At 55.7% G+C, this 12,188-nt stretch overlaps 2 protein-coding genes across 4 annotated transcripts; both read right to left on the bottom strand.

Annotated features, from left to right (window-relative positions):
• Window positions 1–2,392: 2,392 nt before the first annotated feature.
• Prr22 (proline rich 22) lies at window positions 2,393–4,580 on the bottom strand. 2 transcript variants are annotated; one of them, XM_028764490.1, is made up of 3 exons: window positions 4,093–4,580; window positions 3,574–4,008; window positions 2,393–3,543 (listed from the first exon to the last, which is right to left on the bottom strand). In XM_028764490.1, exon 3 carries the CDS (start codon window positions 3,475–3,477, stop codon window positions 2,410–2,412), a length of 1,068 nt encoding a protein of 355 aa, XP_028620323.1. In that variant the 5' UTR covers window positions 3,478–3,543; window positions 3,574–4,008; window positions 4,093–4,580; the 3' UTR covers window positions 2,393–2,409. The 2 variants fall into 2 exon arrangements, with proteins under 2 accessions (XP_028620323.1, XP_028620315.1); XM_028764482.1 differs by having other exon boundaries at window positions 2,393–3,485; window positions 3,943–4,008.
• An 85-nt stretch (window positions 4,581–4,665) lies between these two features.
• On the bottom strand, window positions 4,666–9,367 carry Dus3l (dihydrouridine synthase 3 like). Of its 2 annotated transcripts, none has more exons than XM_028763502.1 (13): window positions 9,186–9,367; window positions 8,309–8,576; window positions 7,213–7,719; window positions 6,840–6,881; window positions 6,581–6,733; window positions 6,356–6,472; window positions 6,094–6,159; window positions 5,887–5,997; window positions 5,619–5,715; window positions 5,396–5,471; window positions 5,074–5,262; window positions 4,852–4,980; window positions 4,666–4,778 (listed from the first exon to the last, which is right to left on the bottom strand). In XM_028763502.1, exons 1-13 carry the CDS (start codon window positions 9,278–9,280, stop codon window positions 4,706–4,708), a joined length of 1,923 nt encoding a protein of 640 aa, XP_028619335.1. In that variant the 5' UTR covers window positions 9,281–9,367; the 3' UTR covers window positions 4,666–4,705. The 2 variants fall into 2 exon arrangements, with proteins under 2 accessions (XP_028619335.1, XP_028619346.1); XM_028763513.1 differs by lacking the exon at window positions 9,186–9,367 and adding an exon at window positions 8,954–9,176.
• Window positions 9,368–12,188: the final 2,821 nt, after the last annotated feature.

Here is a 12,188-nt window from a genome sequence, read left to right as displayed (position 1 = left end):
GTGTGTACAACCAGCTGAAACTTTTTACTTTCAATGCTAGGGACTCACTACCTAACTGGTCTAGAACTGTGTAGAGCCATCTGCCTCTGCCTCCCAAGAGCCAGTCTGAAAGGTTACAGAGAGCAGTAGATGGCCTTGAACTCCTGATCTTCCTGCCTCAGCAAGCTCTGAAGACAAGTGAGGGGGAACGTGCCATTTCCGTGGTGCCAGGGGTTGAATCCAGGACTTCATGCCTTCCAGCTGAAGCCTCTGTCCACTGCCCCTTTATCTTTTATCTCAATTGGTGCTTCTTCCAGAGCACTTCTTGGGGGTCCCCCAGCCAAGCGCAGAGCACGTCTACGCTGCACCACGCGTCCTACCCATGATTCACAGCGGTTATATGAAGCCCATCCATCGCTCTACAAACAGCTGAATCTTCCTAAGCCATCACAACACTCTGCTTACTCAGCCAACACTAGATGGGGGAGGCACCAGGAAAAGGTGGTCTCTCTTCACTGTGACCTTAGGAAGGTGGGAGGGGGTGGGGGAGGGGGCCTGGCCAGAAGAGAAGAAACCCTTGCAGAACCTTGAGCACGAAGCAAGGCAGGGAATGGCTCTCACACAGGAAGCTGTTGGAGAAATTACACTGAGCTGTGTTTGGTGAGTACATGGGTGGAGCACCGGCCTGCACGCAGGAGGCCCTGTGCCCCAGCACAGGAGAAACCAGTCAGCTCAGCTCTCAGCACGTGGAGACGGAAACATTAGGAGTTCAAGGCCATTTCTCAAATACAGAGGATTAAGACCAGCCTGGGCTACAAAAGACCTGTCTTAAAGAAAAGCAAGCTGTTGGTGTGTAAGGAGCCGTTCTGCTGCTCCGGTCCGCAGGTCAGGGAGCAAGAGAGAGAGTGGGGACGGACGCGAAGAATGGAGACAAGACGAAGTCTGCTGCTGGAGACGGAGTCTGAGTCTGTCTGTCTACTCTGTCTAGTCTGTCTGTATGCTCTGAGTCTATCTGCTCTGAGTCGGTCTGTCTAGTCAAAGTCTGTCTGCTCTTTCTTTTCTGTCTGCTCTGACTCTGACTGCTCCTTTTATATCTCTCCTGAGTCAAGTGCTGGGATTAAAGGCGTGTGCTACCACTGCCTGGCCTTGATTGAAAGGATCAAGATAATTATCAGAGTGTGCTCAGCTGTTGTGGGCTGTTGAAAACAAGTCTCTTGTCAGGGTACATGGTTCAAGATGGCTGCAAAGATAATAGCCGCCCTCGGCTCAGAGTCGGCTCCCAACAGTGGTGCATGTCTTGAGGCAGTCTAGTTGGTGTGCTAGTCTGGTTGACAATTTCCAGGCTAGCCAGAACTACATACTGAGGCCCTGTCTTCATAAACATTCATGAAGCTCTGAGGAGAATGAGGGTCCAGTGGGAAGGTGGCCTTGGGCTGTAGCATGAGGCAAGCAGTGAGTGACAAAAAGAACTGAAACAGTGTGGAGGTCAGAGGACAGCTGAAGGGGTCGGCTCTCTCCTTCCTTTCCCACGGGTTCCGGGTCGCCAACCCATCCCACCTGCTTCACACGCTCTTGACTGCTATTGCTTCTCCCACTTTGGGCACCTTCAGCCTTTTGAGAAAAGTGGCTGTTGTCTGCCCATCAGGCCTCCCCAGCAGCAAGCATCTTATCGTCCCCAAAAGCCCACACCTGTTCCCACTAACAACTTCATGGCTCCTGCAACCAACCATTCCTGTTATGCGCCCCCACCAGCCACCATGAGAGGTTAAGCCCAGCTCCCCCAGATAACCCCAAAGCCCCCAAATAGCGGAGGTAACCTCCCTGCCTGCCTTCCATAAATTGTGGCTTCATGGAGCACAGGTGAGGTGCAGTGATCTGGCAGGAGGAAGAGGACAGCCACTCGCCAGGCCTGCCCGACACACTGCATCTCCAGGTGAGTGTCTCCTCCTCTCAGGAGACTTTTGACACCGACCACCAAACATACAAGGGAACCCACTTCAGTGGGATATCTGGAAAAGAAAACCCCACTTCTCAAGAGACCTCCAACCTCTTGAGATCTCAGGGAGCTCAGGCTAGCCTTGAAATTCTGACCCTGTCTCCTCCTACCTCTTCATTGCTAGGGTTACAGCCATGTACCAAACATACTTTATGTAGCACTGGGAAGGGAACCCAGGCTCTTGTGAATAGCAACTGACCCTAAGCACTGTATCAACTGAGCCCCAACATTCTACCAACTGAGAAACAAACAGTTCAGCTTCAACCCTGATACCTGACACTTCAATTCTGAGGTCCCTGGCTCAACTCTGAAGACATGTGACTGCCACCACCCCCACCCTCCCCATCAGCCTCACCATGCAGTCTCAGCAAGCAGTCTTGCCTGGTCGTGGCCACAGGACATGTGTCCACACACAGCTGAGAAATCAAATCGCTTTAATTGGGAGTGGCTCCCGGGTCCAGCCTGGGTCCTGTGGTGGCAGTGCCAGCTGGGCCTGTGGTCTGCCTGTGTCTGCCGCCTGGCTTCCCTTTCTTGGTGGATGTGCTGGTTTTTTTCCCCGATTGATGGGACCGCAGGCCAGGGGCCACCGTGTCGGTGACAGGGACCCCAAGATGGGGCAGCGGCTCATCATCCAGGGCCTTGAAGCTGAAAAAGTAATCCACATTGGCCACTGCATCCAGGATCTCAGGGACACTGTAGTCAAAGGACAGCAGGTCATCTGGCAGGTGCAGGGAACGGATGTCGGTTGGGAAGTCATCCCCACCACCACCACTGTCCCGCAGTCCAGGGCCAGGACCCCTGTGCAAGGCCACCTCAGGTTCAGTGCCACCAGGGAGACAATCAAAAAGTTTCATGGCATCTTCTAGAAGGACCTTGTCTGGTAGGAAGAACGCACGAGGCGCCTCAGGAGGCCTGGTCTCGCCTGAGCCCGCTGCGGTGACATCCTCCACCTGGGCCTCCTTGGGCTCTACAGACCCAGGAGGGAATCGCAGACCTGGCCTGGCTACACCACTGCTCTGTAGCTCCCTGGAAGCTTCAATGGGCCTCATGGTCACCTGGGGTCCTGGGAACTGGCTGGCGTGGCCACTGAGATGGCCGTAGGGCCCAGGTGGCAGCGTGTGTGCTGTGGGGACTGTGATAAGCAAGGGAGATGGCTTAGTCTCTTTGGGGGTTGGCGGAGGTGCCAGGCCATCTCTGAGCATCTCCATGAAGTTGAGGGGCCCTCCGTCCCGCATGAAGCCCAGAGCCTCAGGCACAGGCACTTCCGGTGGAAGGTAATGTGTGAGGTACTGTGGCCCACCGGGGGCCGGCTGGTAGTGGGGGTACAGTAGAGGTGGTGGCCCCGGGGCCTTGAGGTAGGATGGGGCCTCCAGCAAGTAGCCACCAGACAAGGCAGGACCCCCAGCCACCGCCACCTTGTACAGGGATGACTGGCCAAAGTCGGAGGTGGCCCACTCGATGCGGTAGATGCGGGGGTCGAAGAAGCAGCCGCAGGGAGCCATCTGGAAGCCTGTGGGTGGCGAACACCTGAGTGGGGTTCCATAGGGGCCGCCAGGCCATGGGCAGGGCTCCACAGGGCCGCCAGGCCATGGGAGGGCCCCCAAAGCCCAGGTACATAGGACACAGCCCTGGCCTGAGGAGCCTTGTGGACTAGCTCTGATTACCAGTCATCTGGGGACTCATGAGGGGCAAGACACAGGAACTGTTGGGGTCCCTTCCTCTGATGCCTCTCAGGGGAACAGCACCAGAGTTTGGGTGTCCAGGCCTCTCGGAAAGCCATGCCTAGTAATGGCTGCTGTCAACAAAGCAGGCTTCAGCTCGGTCTTCAGTGTCACTTCGAAATGTGGCACGTGAGTTTAGTGATGGGGGAGTCTGTCTGGGGTACAGAGGGGACCCAGGGTCATTTTAGGGTCTCATCTTGGGTGACCATGAAGCCTGCTCATAGCAAGGCTTGGGAATGCTAATACCTGCTGGAGGGGCTGGAAGCACATCCTGGTCCGAGCCGGGGGTCTGATAGTGCAGGTTAGCATTGGCTGTGGACAAAGGTGCCCGGTGAGTGGGGCAGGAGCCCAGGCCCCAGGGCCATCACATATCCCTGCCCACCACCACCATCGTACCTACGGTGGGAAGAGGTTCTGGGCCACCTGGCACTTCAGGGTCCTCCAAGCTCTGCAGGCCAAAGCCTTCCTGGGGTATAGCTGGGGGGTAGAGGGTTTTGGGGTGCTGCATGGGTGAGACAGGCCACCCCGGGGGGGCCCGGGTGGCAGCAAAGGCACCTCGGGGACAGAGTCCCGCTGGGTTCTGTTTGCCCTGTTGCTAGGTGGAGGGTTCCAGTCCAGGGAAGGCTCATCACTCAGGTTCCGGGGGAGGGGGAAGGGGAGGGGGTTGGCAAGCAGTGACTCCCTCTACTCCTGAGCCAGGTCACTGCTGCTGCCTCAATGCAAGCCACTCAATTCAAAGTCACAAAGACACTGGCCAACAAAACAGGACAGCTGGAAGTCAGAAAACAGTGTAGATGGGGACCAGGTACCAGCCAAGGCCACCTCCTAGGAGAAGAGGAACAGAAGCTACCTCAGGACATCTAAACAAAGCCAAGTTTGATGGACGGTGCATGCCTAGGGTTCCAGGAGTTCAAGGCCAGCCCAGACACAGGAGATCTTGTCTCAAAAAAAAAAAAAACAACAACAAAATAAAAGATTATAGAAGAATAAAATTTATTGTGTCTATTGGCTACTTGTAGGCATTGGCTTTATGCTTGGGCAGGAAGACGAAGCCAGGTGGCACTGGTCCAAGCAGCATCTCACTGTGGGGACAAAAGTGACAGGTCAGACCTGGGCCTCCCAGCATCAACCTGTAGAGCCCTGGTCAGTGGATACCTGATGCGAATCCAGTCTGCAGCCTGCTGGCTGGCCATGAGTGTCTCCAGGTGGTCACGGCCTAAGTAGTAGGGCGGCCTCTCGTTGATCTTCTGTGGGAGGCGCTCGAGCAGGCCCACGGGCACATACCTGTGGGCCAGGAGGGCAGAAGAGGCAATAAGGCCGAGTGAGGCCTGAGGCTACAATGTCTTACCCCAGCTGCTTGCCTGGTTCGATGCCCACCTGCAAAGAAAGGAAAGCCACTCAAGAAGGAATCGCCGGGTCCGCTCCACACCCTGTGTGTCAGAGCCCCAGTGTTCCAGGCCGTAGTGTGTGAAGTCCCTCAGGATGTCCAGGCGCTCTGAGGATGAGATGTCCCAGTGTCTCTGTTCTTTGATCTCCGTGAACAGCCATGGCTTGAGCAAAGCCCCACTGCAGAGGGAGATGCTCAGTGAGGGCCTGGTGCCTCCCAGATCCAGTCACCTCGACAGCCAGGCTGCGCCCTCACAGGAGCCCCAGGTGCAGAAAGTTCTAGTATCACTGTCCCAGCCCAGCTGCTACTCACCGGGCAACCATGATCCCCGCAACACCTGTCTGCATGGCATAGTTGGCATCCTCAAACGAAAGGATGTCCCCATTTCCTGAGAAGACACAGTAGGGTCTTGACAGTGGCGGGCCCCATGGACATTGATGGTGTCCATCAATCAATTTTGAGATTTCCAAGGGACCTAGCATCCTCCCAGTCTTCCCAGCTGAAAGACGTGACCCCAGTGGCTCTGGGTACCTACCAAACAGGGGCATGGGGCTGGCCACCTTGGCACACTGTTCTATGTACAGCCAGTCGGCCAGCCTGGTGTAGCGCTGTTCCCGGGAACGGCCATGAAGCTGGGGGTACGGAGGCAGTAATGAGGGCGAGGGTGGAGGGTAACAGGACAAGGGGCTCAAGAAGTAAAGGGCAGGAGGGGGCACAGAGAGACAGCAAAAAACCAGAAAGAGAGACAGAACGAGGGGGAGCTACAGTAATCCCAAGACGTGACGCCACTACCCGACACCCACCGTAACCAGCGCAACACCCCAGTCCCGCAGTTCGGGCAGCAGCCGATGTGCCAGGCTCACACGCTCCTGGACACCTGTGCGCATCTTCACAGTCAATGGTACGTCCAACACCTTCAGGGCAAGGCCAGAGGGGGAGAAAACAGCAGGTCTGGAGGCTACATGCAAAATCAAGTGGGGAGAGGCATAGCGCTAAACAGCCCAGGTTACCTCATTCACGCCCCGCACAATCTGTTGGAACTTGGCAGAGCGATTCATGAGTGCACAGCCGCCACCCTGTGGGACACAGAAACCCTGATGACCTCTCGAGAAACAGACACTGCTTATAGGCACCCACATATAGCTAAATTGCCTGCCACCCAACTCAATGTGTTCCATGTCCAGATGGGGAAACTGAGGCACAAGGCCAGCAGGGCAGGGTCCCGGGCTGAGCCCACACCCACCCCAGGCTCCAGGGCAGAGCAGCCATCACCTTCTTATAGACAAGGTCGATGGGGCAGCCCACATTGATGTCCACAAAGTCCACGTCAATGGTTCGGTTGAGGAGCTCAGCACACTTGGTCATGGTGTCCGGGAACGCACCCTCCAGCTGCACCAGGCAGAGTCTGGTCAATGACTGGCCACTGAGGTCATCACACTGTCCCACAGACAGCAGGAAGGCAAGGCCATGGCAACCTCCTTCAGGGCAAACACTGACCTGTACCCCAAAGATGTCCTCACAGGGGTGGCGCTTGAGCAAAGCCCACTCAGACATCTGTCCCTGGAGCAGGTTTGTACACATGGCCATCTCACCACAGGTCACATCTGCACCGAAGCGCTTGCAGATGCGGCGAAAGGGTAGGTTTCCACACTGGCCGGGGCATGGACATGGTCAGGCCTCAGAGGCCAGTAAAGCAGAGACTCTGCACTAGTAATGCCCAGGGAGCCAGAGCCGCCCACCGCCAGCCACCTCCTACCGTGGTTAATGGAGCCAGATACAGCTTTCCACTGATGTCCAGCTGGAAGGGAAATGAACACGTCAGGCCTCCTTCTCCCACTGTCTAACACATGCTCTCCCTCCCCACACCCCAGTGGCCTCCCTCTGCTGCTGGCCGCTGGACAGACCAGATTCATCTGTCTTAGGAGAAAAGCTCATCAATGACTGATCTCCTGTCTGGAGAGCTTCTATTCAACCTTTAAAACCCTAGTCTCAACAGCTTCCCGTTCACAGTACCCTTCCATGGTACCCTTTTCTCCCCTAGCCCTGACCCTCTGGGACTGTTCAGGCTCTTTCTGCTGAGACGATAGTGTGGACAATGCCGGAGCCCAGCTGCCATGCCTGCACCTTACCCGCTTCTTCTCACAGGGTCGAAGCCGGATGATGTCCTCGTCTGTCAAGGGCCCGCAGGTGGGCACAGGGATGCCCTGTGGGGTGCCAGCCTCTCCCACAGTGTCTAACTGGGCATGGTAGCTCTTCTGCTCTGGGGTCAGCATGGCCACAGTGGTCTCAGGGACAATAGGGGGCATGGGGCCCTGGGTGAGGCGGCACAGGGCCTGCTCAGCTCGCTCAAAGCACACTTGACGCTTCCGCAGCTGCTGCTGCAGGGCCCTGTCTAGGCCATTTCGCACACAAGGGAGCTGCACACAGCGGGCCACCACCTCCTCCTGTACCAGGTTCTGACCCTCAGGCCCCAGGTGTGCTCCAGCAAACCGACAGGTCACACCGTATGGGCACCGGCCGAAGGTGTCAAAGAGCACGCAGCGAGGGCCCAGGTCTGCCGGCTTGGTCTCCAGGTAGCGCCCCACATCATGCAGGAAGCGGCAACGGTCCCCAAATGCACACGGAGTAGCCGACTCCTGTGAGGGACATGAAAGGACTGAGTGGCCAGGATCAGCAAAGCAATGACTCTCCCATCTGTGTGTCCCGGGGAGTTGTCAGCAACCCCTGCACGCCTGTTTTACCAGCCCGAAAGCTGGAATGGCGTCAAGCTGGAGTGACAGATCCGGTGTCGGTGTCTGTCCTGCATGGGTCTGATTCCCAGTAATCAAGAGGCACCTCACAACTGCCTGTAACTCTAATTCCAGGACACACAACGCCCTCTATTAAAATGTGAATGACATTAGCTGAGCACACCTTTAATCCTAGCACTTGAGAGTGCTCCCTGAGTTCAGGACCAGCCTGGTCTACAGAGTGAGTTCTAGGACAGCCAGGGCTACACAGAGAAACCCTGTCTCAAACAAACAAACAAACAAAAACAAAAAAAATAAAATAAAATAAATGCAAGTGTGGTGTGTAGAGAGGCTGAAGGCTGACGATTCTGAAGGCAGCACTGTGGATCAAGTCAAGGCACCGCTAGGTCGAGTCCCTGAAGGCCAAGAGTCACATGCATTTGTCACAGCACAGCATCTGCAGACTTTGAGCCAATCCTGTAGGGCAACCCCTCACCTGGAGGAGGGACGGGCAGAGCCTCTCCTTGTCATAGTGTGCTGGCTTCATATGGGGCCGACTTTTGTTTTGGCCACGGGCCCTCTTGGGCACCTGCCCTTCATGGGACTCAACTGCCACCTCTGTCTTCCCATTCTCCTGCCTATCTTCCAGGCGAATTCTTTTAGCTCCTGGCTCATCTGGGTCTCCTGTGGGCGTTTCCTGGCATCCACCCTCCTGCTTGTCTACATCCAGGTATTCGTGGAACCGTTCTTTGGTGGTGCGGTACCTGCCAAAGAAGGAGGGGCTCGCTGTGTACAGGGAAAGGGGCTTGGGAGCCAATGCCAAGCTCACATGCTTCTGCTTGCGGGAGGTTTCCCATACTTAGAACCAGCCAGTTTTCACCTGGGGGCACCCCAGTGCCAATGGGACACCTATTTTACACTTGAAGGACCCATTTGTGTCCCTGCTCAAAGAACTGCATTGCCTTAAGGGTTACGACACACAAAACCAACATTCTTGGTAGAATGGTCCAACTATGAAGGAACTACAAATCCCGGAGTGCTTGGCAGCGAGACTCAAGCTACCACACTTCTCAGGAGGTCTTTCGACGCGAGCCATTTTTTTTTTTTGCCCATCGCAGAGACTACAAACCCCAGCATGCACCTCGGGCCCTGCTTCTGGTTCCTCAAAGCTGCATATGCACAGCCGGCCTAACTGCTTGAGACAACCAACACATGTTACACTCGAGACTCAGCAGAGGGTAGGTAAAGACTCTGGCGCCTCCGGGATACCCCTCTCCAGGATGCCGCCACACCTCCCAGCATGCACCACTCGCACCGCGCCAGGGACGCCGGGAAGGCCACATCAGCTTTGCTGACAGGCGCCAGCGACTCACTGAGCTTTAATGGGCGCCACCCCCCGTTCGCACGCGCCAACCCCGGAGTCACCGCCACCACCGCTCTCGGCGGCTGCCTCCACAGCCTCCGCCATCGACGCCCCTCACACCGGCTCAGGAGTGTGGCAAGAAAGTCTTCCGGGTCGCGCGGGTCCTCTGAAGCCTACAGAAAGAAATGCGCACGCCCAGACCGCACCAATAAATGCTAAGGCGCGCGTGCGCACAGCCGTCGGGGGTAGGGGGAAAGCAAGGCCTCACAGGAACCGGAAGTGCTCCAGGGTCCCGCGGGGTTCAGGTCGGCCACCCGTGGGTCGCTGTTGATTCGTGGAAGTGAGTCGGTGTAGGGGGAAGGGGCTGCAGCTCACACTGACCGACTCCGTGCTTTTTTTCCTTTTACAAAGGTGTCTATTTTATTATAACCGCAGTGCGGGCAGTGGTGTGCACAGTTTTAATCCCAGCACTGTGGAGACCGAGTCAGGTGAATCTCTGAGTTTGAGACCAGAGCTATAGAGCGAGGTCCAGAACAGCCTGAGCTCCACGGAGAAACTGTGTTTGGGAAAACAAACAAAAAAATCGCAACAGCTTTGAAGGATCAGATGACTTCACGGGGACACGTTCTCCTTTGGCAGTGCCCTTCGTGGGACACTGTGGCCCATAAACGCGTGGCAATTTGTATTATTTTTATTGTGCTGCCTTTTTTTGAGACAGCCGCTCACTATGTAGCCCAGGCAGGCCTCGACTCACAGATATCCTCCTGCCTCTGCCTCCCAAGTGTTGGGATTAAAGGCGTGTGCCAGCGTTTCTTTGTGTGTGTGTGTGTGTGTGGGGTCTCCTGTGTGTCACGCGTATGTGGAGGCCATATGGGAATTTTAGGGGTTCCCTGCCTTTGCACGTGGGTCCCAGGATTGAACTCGGTTCCTTGGGCTTGACATCAGGCCCTTCTCCATACCGATCCTACAACTACTATTTTAATAAAAATTTGCTTAAACATTTAAGCGGTACTTGAGTGGATCGGGAGGTAATGTTTGAGGCCAGCCTGAGCTACATATGTCTCAACCAAAGCCAAGTCAAACCAGTCAATAGTTATATTCATTTAATTCTTGGGAACAGGATTTTACTCTGTAGCCCATACTGTTCCTCAACGCACGAACTAGACTCTGCTGGTTGTATAACATAAGGGTAAACTGAGGCCTAGAGAGGATTAATTAGCCTAAGACCTCAATGGTGTTAGTATTCTGTCTAAACTCCACCTCCACAGTTACTTGGCAGCAGCCAGGTATGCTCCTCTCCACAGTTACCTGGCAACAGCTGGGTAGACCTGCCCACTATAAAAGAGGCTGCCTGCCCCTCCTCTCTCTCTCTCTCTTGCTCCCCTTGATCCCTCTGTCTGCAGTTTCTCTGCCCCCTTCCCCCTCGCCCCTTCCCTTCCCTTCCCCCTCTCTCCACGTGGTCATGGCCGGCCTCCTCTTCTTTCTGCCGTTCCTCCCGTTTCTCTCCCCCCTCGTGGAACCGTCTTGTCCGCTGTGGTCTATTCTAAGCTACGCCCGAAAATCTAACAAATGGCACCATTTGCTCCATTGCTCTCTACCACCCCCACTGGACAAGATGGGAATAACTGCATTTTAAGGCTGGGGCGCCTTTGTAGTGTCTACACTGGGTTGCAATAAGGACACACTCTTGGAAGAAACAGCTGCAAAGGGCAACGACAGGGACAAGATCCCTCTTCAAAGCGACTTTGTCCCTTTCTGTGCAAGGCAACCCAGGCTGGCTTCCCGCAGGAGCCGTGATCGCCTGGTAGTTGATAACTATGAAACAATGCAGACCGTTAACTGATGGTGATGTGAAGACAGTGGTGCTGACCCCCTACCAGGAGCTCAGCAGCTAGTGAGAACTTACTGTCTGCCAGGCCGGGTTCCAATCCTGAGCACAGACGCCATCATCAGAGCTTCCATTTCTCCTCCTGGCTCACCCCAGTCCTTCCCATCCAAGGATGGCCTACTCTATTCACTTCTGAGAACCATCCTTCCCTCCTAGTCTCCTCCGGGTACACCATTCACCTAGCATGAAAAGTGCACTCACCCCTTTCTCCTCAGGCAGTTTCCACACCCAAGTCACCTGGCATCGTGCCTTTGGGAGAGTCTGTGGCTCCCTGAACTCAGGGATCCAGATAATCCCCTGGAGCCACAGCAATCCCTCCCCAGACCTGATCTCAGCTGACACCAGGAAGTGAGGGAGGCAGGTGGCTGTGGCCCTGCTAGCATTTAATGAGACCTGGGCACCAAGTGGGGGCAGGGAAGACCGAAGGGACCCACTCTGCCTCCTCCCATCTTCCTCTCTGTGTGGTTTCTTCTAGTCTTCCTATTTATTTACTCTCAACGATTTTATTTTCATCCTTTTTTTTTTTAGTTATGGTCTCAGGTAGCGCAGGCTAGTCCCAACTCACTGTGGCTAGAAATGACCTTGAATTCCTGATCCTTCTACCTCCACCTCTGAAGTGCGTCTGCCACCATGCTTGACATTCTCTCTCCTCTCTGTCTCTCGTTTTGTCTTTTTGTGAAAAAGACTCGCTTTCCATTCGAAGCCAACCCCAAACTCACGGCAATGCCCCTGCCCCATCTTCCCAAATGGCCTGGCTTTACAGGCTGGGCTCCCTCCTTTTCTGTCTCCAGTTCTGTGTCCACCTGGGTACCCCTACCCCCACCTCTGGGTCGCCCCTCCCCCCCCATTAGGTCTAGCAGGTGCAGCCCTGGGCTGGGTGCCCACGGCTGGCCTCCCGGATTTGTGTGGCAGATTTCTTTATCTGCGTCTGCAGCTGGGTCCTTATCTCGGGGCTGCAGGTCGGGAGCAGGGGGATTAGAGCAGCCAGGGCCAAGCGGGTTGAGAAGAGCTCAGCACTACAGCAGCTGGCGGTGCCTGCAAGTGTGTGCGTGCGCAACACGGCCTGTGAACAAGCCCGCCTCCAGCCCTGCCCACTGTGCTAGGTGCCGCTAGGTCCCATCCCCG

The sequence above is a fragment of the Grammomys surdaster genome, unplaced genomic scaffold, assembly GCF_004785775.1.
Source record: "Grammomys surdaster isolate TR1022 unplaced genomic scaffold, NIH_TR_1.0 62, whole genome shotgun sequence".
NCBI lineage: Eukaryota > Metazoa > Chordata > Mammalia > Rodentia > Muridae > Grammomys > Grammomys surdaster.
This window is presented reverse-complemented; position numbering and strand designations above follow the sequence as displayed.

Bases quoted from the DNA above. Each gene is read 5' to 3' on its own strand.
- Prr22 (XM_028764482.1), bottom strand. From the start codon at position 4,204: ATGCAGCACCCCAAAACCCTCTACCCCCCAGCTATACCCCAGGAAGGC. The intron at 4,009-4,092 runs GTACGATGGTGG...CTTTGTCCACAG, and splicing joins AGAACCTCTTCCCACCGTAG to CCAATGCTAACCTGCACTAT. The intron at 3,486-3,942 runs GTATTAGCATTC...CGCCACCCACAG, and splicing joins GCTTCCAGCCCCTCCAGCAG to GCTTCCAGATGGCTCCCTGC.
- Dus3l (XM_028763502.1), bottom strand. From the start codon at position 9,280: ATGGCGGAGGCTGTGGAGGCAGCCGCCGAGAGCGGTGGTGGCGGTGAC. The intron at 7,720-8,308 runs GTGAGGGGTTGC...TGTCCCTCACAG, and splicing joins TCTGCCCGTCCCTCCTCCAG to GAGTCGGCTACTCCGTGTGC. The intron at 6,734-6,839 runs GTAGGAGGTGGC...TGCCCCGGCCAG, and splicing joins ATCTGGCTCCATTAACCACG to TGTGGAAACCTACCCTTTCG.